This window comes from Macaca nemestrina, chromosome 2, assembly GCF_043159975.1.
Source record: "Macaca nemestrina isolate mMacNem1 chromosome 2, mMacNem.hap1, whole genome shotgun sequence".
NCBI classification, from domain to species: domain Eukaryota; kingdom Metazoa; phylum Chordata; class Mammalia; order Primates; family Cercopithecidae; genus Macaca; species Macaca nemestrina.
The window spans coordinates 170,752,047-170,760,371 of NC_092126.1; the positions used below are offsets into that span (position 1 = coordinate 170,752,047).

Sequence of the window (8,325 nt, forward strand, 5' to 3'; positions counted from 1 at the left end):
TTCTCTATTCCAATTCCTTTTCCAACGAAGAAAGTAATATTTCCTTTCAATTAAAATTGAGGAAAATATATGATTTCATAAACTAGTATCTGTGATACCAAATAAGGAATACTATTATTTAGTTTGGCAATATTTAGGCATTTTTACTAGGTAGACTATCAATCCTTTGACTCCTAATAAATTGTCTCTAATGCTTCATAGGGCTTTTGCAAACCCCAAGAATTCCAAGACCCCAAGAATAAAACAAAAGTGGCTGACTAGTTACTTGGTGTGATTTGTACTAAACTCCACTTCTACATATTAGTGGCTTTCTGACATCTTTTTGAAACCAAATTATAGTTATTGTGTTCTTCACTTTTCTTTGGAAAGAAACTTTAAGAGTGCTATTTTATCTGGAAGTCTCACAAAGCAAAATTAATGTGGATACCAATCTACAATTCTGTATTCTATTCTATGTCAAAAGACAAAGAATACTTGAAAGAAATACCCAGAAGAAATTTTGTTTGCTTTAAAAATATGAAAATCCTACTAGTGTGTGCTGGAGGCTGCTATGTTCCTGGAACAATTTTAAAATTTTAAATTAGTTAAGCAACTTTTAAAGTGGCAGTTTTATTCACATTCTTATCAGTACTGTCTGTCAAGCTGCTGTTAAAGAGCTAACTTTTTCTGAAAAAATGTTTATGTTGCTATAAAAAGAAAAAGTGAAAAGTACATAAGAACATTAAATGAACAGCTGAAAGAAACCTTTAATTTTTAAAACATACAGCTGAGCGACAGAAAAGAATAAAAGTGCCACAGAACTTATTTTAATTAATAGTAACGGATGATTAATTGAAAAGATTATTCAAAAGGCACTCTCCTTTATCTTTTGAGGAGGCAACACAAGCTCAATTGTTAAAAGGTGCATGTACACACAGATGCACATAGAACTGATTATTTCTAATTGCAACCATGATTGAAAGGAAGTACTTACCACATAAGGTAATGCAAATTCTTCACACATTTCTATGGCAATATTGTCTGTTTTTTGAATTCCAACAACACTATCCACTAATAAAAATGTTCTCTTCAAGCTATAAGCATGTAGAAAAGAAGATTAATGGCAATATAAAATATACCCATTCATTTATCCCCTCTTCCTTACTATACTAAGAAATTCTCCTTGGAGTAAATCTCAATCCAAAATTTAAAAATTTCTTCAGGCAAAAGGAATTCTCAATTTGCCAGAAGTTTATCCTGCAGTCCAGTAGGTCTCAGTGCTATTTACTTTCAATAACTAAATTCACTAAATATTAACTTAATTCAATAAGGATATATTGGACATAAGACATTCTGCCTGGGACTTGATATATAATGAGTGACTTCCCTCCTCTAAAAGCTTAAACTCGAGGAGAAAGAGACACAAATCAAATTAACCATAAATTACAGATTATAAATTATAGAAACCATAATTTATAAAAATCAAATTAACCATTAGTTAGAAAACTTTGTTTTTTTAGAACCTCATTCTGTTGCCCAGTCTGGAATGCAGTGGCACGATCTTGGGCCACTAACCTCTGCCTCCTGGGTTCGAGTGATTCTCCTGCCTCAGTCTCCTGAGTAGTAGGGATTACAGGCATGCACCACCATGCCTGGCTAATTTTTTGTTGTTGTATTTTTAGTAGAGTCGAGGTTTTACCATGTTGCCAGGCTGGTCTCGAACTCCTGACCTCAAGTGATCCACTGGCCTTGGCCTCCCAAAGTGCTGGGATTACAGGCATGAGCTGCCGTGCCTGGCCTGTATAGAATTTTTTTTCTTTTTTTTTGAGACGGAGTCTCGCTCTGTTGCCCAGGCGGGAGCACAGTGGCACGATCTCGGCTCACTGCAAGCTCTGCCTCCCAGGTTCATGCCATTCTCCTGCCTCAGCCTCCCGAGTAGCTGGGACTATAGGCACCGCCACCATGCCCGGCTAATTTTTTGTATTTTTAGTAGAGACGGGGTTTCACCATGTTAGCCAAGATGGTCTCGATCTCCGGACCTCGTGATCTGCCCACCTTGGCCTTTATTACCCTAACACTAATAGATAACAGAAACCAGACAAATTATATTTTGCATTTTCTTATGTAAATATATGATTTTACCCTCTATGTAAAGCTACAACAAATAAGATACTTATAAACATTTTTTTACATTTCAAAAGATTAACATCAATTTTCTACATATGGTGCAATTTTTGAAACAGAACTATTACTTGACTACATAAGGAGACAAAAAAGAGATATTATTTGCAGCAGATCTGATGTCTGAAGTATTTTAAGATGATCATAATTTACTGATTTTAACCAACAATTTTCATTTTCAAAATTAGCCAGGTAAGAGTTTGGTTTAAAAAAAAATTAGGGCCGGGCGCGGTGGCTCAAGTCTGTAATCCCAGCACTTTGGGAGGCCGAGACGGGCGGATCACGAGGTCAGGAGATCGAGACCATCCTGGCAAACACGGTGAAACCCCGTTTCTATTAAATACAAAAAAACTAGCCGGGCGAGGTGGCGGGCGCCTGTAGTCCCAGCTACTTGGGAGGCTGAGGCCGGAGAATGGCGTGAACCCGGGAGGCGGAGCTTGCAGTGAGCTGAGATCCAGCCACTGCACTCCAGCCTGGGTGACAGAGCGAGACTCCGTCTCAAAAAAAAAAAAAAAAAAAAAAAAAAAAAAAAAAAAATTAATGGGCCGGGCACAGTGGCTCACGCCTGTAATCCCACACTCTGGGAAGCCGAGGAGGGTGGATCACCTGAGGCCAGGAGTTTGAGACCAGCCTGGCCAACATGGTGAAACTCCATCTCTACTAAAAATACAAAAATGAGCTGAGCATGGTGGTGCACACCTGTAGTCCCAGCTACTTGGGAGGCTGAGGCAGGAGAATCACTTGAACCCGGGAGATGGAGGTTGCAGTGACTCTAGATCGTGCCACTGCACTCCAGCCTGGGTCACAGAATGAGACTGTCTCAAAAAAAAAAAAAAAAAAAAAAATTAACTATGCTGAGTACTCTTTAGTCTCAATTAAAATTTGAGAAAACACTTAAATTTAATATTAAGGGTAAACTAAACCACAGACAGAAAACAAGCAAGCAGTATACACCTTGGTCCTAGATGTTGTATTGTGGAATATTATGAGAATAAAATGGACCTTATAAAATAAGTCATTTGATAAAACTGAAGTGTTAATCATGTGTATAATACTCTACTGATGAAAACATGCTTTGGGGTTAAATGTATAACTATTATAAGAAAATATTTTCCTTACTTTCTTCGTTCTTTTAGATAGGTCTCTACCATGTCAACAAAATCTTCAGGTGCTCTATAGCCATAACCTGGCATGTCCACCACTGTAAAATGTTTTCCAACTTTGAAAAAATTCATTTTCTTTGTGTGTCCCTGATAAAGTAAATAGGAAAAAAAAGCTGTCTTAAGATATGTCCTCCATCTACTTAATGATTCAAAGTGTTTTCCAGTTAATCAACAAATATTTATTAAAAGTCAAGTACATATAACCTTAACTATGCTGATGTTGAACAGGAAGAGAAGACAGAAGGCATGGCTGGAGATAAGTTTAGATGATACTACTTTTTGCTTCATTTTAAAAAAAGAATCTGTATGACTTAAGAAGAACTTTAGATTGGCCGGGCGCGGTGGCTCAAGCCTGTAATCCCAGCACTTTGGGAGGCCGAGACGGGTGGATCACAAGGTCAGGAGATTGAGACCATCCTGGCTAACACGGTGAAACCCCGTCTCTACTAAAAAATACAAAAAACTAGCCGGGCGAGGTGGCGGGCGCCTGTAGTCCCAGCTGCTCGGGAGGCTGAGGCAGGAGAATGGCGTGAACCCGGGAGGCGGAGCTTGCAGTGAGCTGAGATCCGGCCACTGCACTCCAGCCTGGGTGACAGAGCGAGACCCCGTCTCAAAAAAAAAAAAAAAAGAACTTTAGATTCCATATTAGAAACATATGGGCAAAATATTTTGGAGTCTTTCCTATTGGATTAACTCTTAGTGACAAATTCACCCTGTTCTAAATTGTGACTGCATCAGTCAACATTCTCTGATGAACAATATATCTCCACTTTAAAGAGAAACTAATTATGGCAAGGATGGGTTAAAATGCTTACCATCAGTCATACACATTTTCATAAAACCTAGATCCAAAGTCTGATCGTTTCCTATACCTAGACTATTGCTTCCCTAAAATCAAGATGTTTTGCATATTTTATTAGGTGGATTTTAGTGCTTTCATTAAACAATTTTTTACTGTATAGACAATATAATTACAAAATGTTTGTGCAACTAAAATTGATGCACAGATGATGAAAACTGGTTTATTCGTAGTTTTATGTCCATAGGACATATATTAATCAGAAAAGATAAGATTATGATAGGCAATTTTATTTTATTTTTTTGAGACAGAGTTTCGATCTTGTTGCCCAGGCTGGAGTGCAATGGCGCAATCTCAGCTCACTGCAACCTCCACCTCCCAGGTTCAAGTGATTCTCCTGCCTCAGCCTCCGGAGTAGCTGGAATTACAGGAATGCACCACCACGCCCGGCTAATTTTATATTTTTAGTGGAAACGGTTTCTCCATGTTGGTCAGGCTGGTCTCGAGCTCCCAACCTCAGGTGATCCGACCGCCTCAGGCTCCCAAAGTGCTGGGATTACAGGTGTGAGCCACTGCGCCCAGCATGATAGGCAATTTTAAAAGTTAAGCCAATTGTTTGGATCTTAGAACAAATATTACCAAAGGAAAGATTTTTATAAATGATTTTAAGTTCCCAGTCAGTTTACTTGTCTATAGGAAAATGATTTTAGAATTACAGATTGGGAATGTCAAGAATACATTTCCTCCATTGTACTCTCACAAAAGGAAGGAGATCACTCTACTTAGAAGTGATCATTTAGCTGATTTATTTGGTAAGGCAGGGCAGGAGTAAGGATGGGAGGGTTAAGGAATGGAAAGAATAATTAGCAATGGAGCCAGAGAATCATTTTATGAAGTGGGGAGCAAGAAAAGACCTAGTGAAGTTTCATGGAAGGGTTCCAACTCAATGAAAGGGGTGTGTGTGCACTCGCGCACGCACATACACAGGGATAGTGAACATTAGGGTTGGTGGAAAGGTTTACCGTGGCCAGATAAGGTGAGAGAAAGTGGGGGTGATTTTGAAGAAAGGGTATCTTAGATACTGGTAGAGACTGCGTCATTGAGAAGAAAGCAGAGGGAATTAGAAAGTGATAGAAAGCTATTACAGCAGACTGGTTAGGAAAACAAGCACATAAGAATATGCTGAATGTGTTTGTGTAACTAATTCATGTACCTTATACCTTAAAAAAGATTCTAGGAGGAAAAAAGCGAGAAAAACCTAAAAGCCATTTCCCCTACAATCAGTGTAGAACTAGATGATCACTGTTACAGAATATAGAATGACAATAACACACTTTATTTGGCAACTCTTTGCAAAATTTGGATAAAGAAAGATTTTCTGAAGATATTGTCTAGACTACTAAAATAAATCCAGCTACACTTCCTTTTCTTCAGAGAAATACACAGGCATTAGGATGTCTTACTTTATTACTTTTTTGAAAGAAATCACTTCTCTAGGAACTTAGCAATTATGATTTCTTATACCTTCCAGCATTTATTATTCATGTTAGTTAATCCAAGAGATAGTCCAAACATATTTAAAAACTTCAACGTACTGGTTTTTTGGAGACTCTGACTTCGACCTCAGGGGCCAGTGAAAATAAAGCCTTGATTAGGGATGATTTTCCAACATTGCTTCTGCCTATAAAACACACCTTATACAAGAAAAAAGAAGATAAGTACTAGCTGTATATGATATGCTGCATTAGATGCAAAAAACTTCAAATTCTAACATAGCTAATATTTATTGAATGAATTCAATGTGCTAGACACCATTTTAAGCATTCAGCATATATTCTTTTTTTTTTTTTTTACAGCATCCTAGGAAGTAGGTGATATTATCCCCTTTTTACGGATGAGAGAACACAATAACCCCAAATTATACAGCTACAATGTGAAGGAGTTGGGATTTGAACTCAGGACATGTATATCTACAATCTGTGCTTTTAGTTTCGCTACGCTACTCAAGAATATATGCAACTGTTATTACGTATTTCATATTTACAAAGCTTTTTAGGGTAAAAACTAAATGTAGTTCAACAGAACTAGATGAAAAGTACAACTACATGTTTGGAAGCACATTTTCTCAGGCACCCCCATGGTATACTGTAACACCACTGCAATTTAAAAACGTACTCTTTTCCCTTGATCTCTCTTGTTCCAATTAAGCTTTTCTCCTCTATAGTGTGGAAAACAACAGAATATTCTCGATATTAACCATTAATACACATGGCTCTGCTTTTGAACATGGTATTGAGGGAGTGGGGTACAATGCCAATCAGTTGTTCTCAATGACGGCCGTACTGCCCCTTGAGGGACATGTTGGAGATTTTAAGGGCATTTTTGGTTATCAAGACAACTAGGGGACATTTACTGGGCAGGGGCCAGGGAACCTATCCTGGAAAATTCTGGTCACTCCTTCAAAATTAATTGATCGGAGTCCTGCAAAAATTTTAAATGCTGTGCCAGAGCAAATCTAATGTTATTATGTAGATTAAACTGAATTTTAAAAACGAATTACAAAAAAGTCCAGTAATTTAGAAGCTTAAATAAAAAAGCAAGGGCTGTCTCAAAATCATTAAATAATTGAGGTACTCCTTGAATCCTGACTATAGTTCTACATATATTTACACAAAATATCTGACTATAGTTCTACATATATTTAGATGAAATATCTCTGGGCGATGGTGCACTTAATGTAAATACATATGGAGAGTTGAGATGCCTTTTAGCAGACTTAGAAGAGAATATCATTAAATTGCAGGACATGCAAAAATGCTCACTCATGAAATTTCACTAATAAACGTTGTTATAAAAAACTTTCCACATTATTGCCATCTAGAGATAATTATTATTTTTGCAAATGATAGGAAATTTAGATTAGGCGAAAGTTACTTATTGATAAGGACTATCTCATTTGTGAAACAATTACTCGTTTCCTATTATTCACTGTCTAAATTCTGTCTAATTTGTCTGGCATGTTTTCCCTACTTAAGTTAAATAGGAGAAAAAAGGACAGAGTTAATTTTTTGAATGCTTAGTTTGGGTTTGAAAACCTTTTAAAGCACTTTGAAGTCTTCTATATTCATTCCCAAAATAATTTAAACTGTATACAGGCAGTCTGGCTTACAGCGGGTCAACTTAACGATTTTTGACTTTACGATAGGTTTATGGGGTATTGACTGCATTTTCTACTTACGATGGGTTTATCGGGTATCCCCACGTACATGGAGCATCGGCGTATATCTATTTAGTTAAAATAATACATGCGCTCACACAAAGCTAGAAAATACAACAGCAAAATCTCCCGCGAGCCCGATAGCCGGGACAGCTGTTAGCGCTGTGACGCCGGCGCGCAGGTGAACCGTGAGAATCGCCTCTCACCTCAGGCCGGGGGAGGTCCGGGGCGTGGTCTATACGAACGGCAGAGCTGACGTAGTCGATGCGGTTCCCTTTAGTGGCCGTGAAGACGTTGTCCGCCCTCGCGATGTCCTCCGGGCTCGGGTCAAAGATACGCAGGTGAAGGTCTTGCCTGCTGTCGGGGGCGAGGAACCGCTCGACTTCCTGCAGCGGGTACAGCAGCTTCCTCATCTGCTGCTTCGGCAGCCGCAGCACCTCAGCAAAGGCTTGGGACGTGCTGTTAGAGCGGCTCAGTAGCTCCAGCACCCCAGGCATTGCAAACAGCCTTTCCGCTCCCAGCCGCAGCCCGGGAGCCGCCATTCTCCCTTCCCAGAAGGCGGGCCGACTTTACTCCTGTGTCCTGGGTTGCGCGTGCGTGAGCGCCAGTTGCCGCCGCGACGCCTGCTGGGAGTTGTAGTCTCCTCTGGCCTCTTTCGTTCCCGTCTAAGCTTTTTGCGTTCAGTGAGCGGGAGGAGGGTGGAGGCAGGCGGTGACCTGCGGGGAACAGCTCACTGGGTTTCTTTAACACTTTGGGCTTAACGATTTTGTCTTACTGGAAGGATGTTTAACGGTTTCCAGAGGTTACTTACCTGGCCATGTGGCCCTTGAGTCTCAAGCGAAGGACTAACAGTGTGAAGGTCTGATACATTCCAGGAACGCTTGATTTTCACAGTTTTTGGTTATCTTATTAACCGTTGACGTTTGTCATAAATCCACATCACTAGGATAAACACTTTTGCAAAAAAAGAAAAGAGCTGATGAGAA

The 8,325-nt window shown here is 39.3% G+C and overlaps 1 protein-coding gene across 1 annotated transcript in view; it reads right to left on the reverse strand.

The window, feature by feature from the left end:
* The window catches only part of LOC105470393 (GTP binding protein 8), a 20,202-nt gene extending 12,284 nt beyond the window's left edge, over nucleotides 1–7,918 (reverse strand). The window contains exons 1-4 of the mRNA XM_011722344.3: nucleotides 7,546–7,918; nucleotides 5,718–5,816; nucleotides 3,280–3,410; nucleotides 974–1,073 (exon numbers count right to left, since the gene is read on the reverse strand). Of these exons, the coding sequence (XP_011720646.2) occupies nucleotides 974–1,073; nucleotides 3,280–3,410; nucleotides 5,718–5,816; nucleotides 7,546–7,881 (666 nt within the window). The 5' untranslated portion in view covers nucleotides 7,882–7,918. The remainder of the gene's footprint in view (nucleotides 1–973; nucleotides 1,074–3,279; nucleotides 3,411–5,717; nucleotides 5,817–7,545) is intronic.
* Nucleotides 7,919–8,325: the final 407 nt, after the last annotated feature.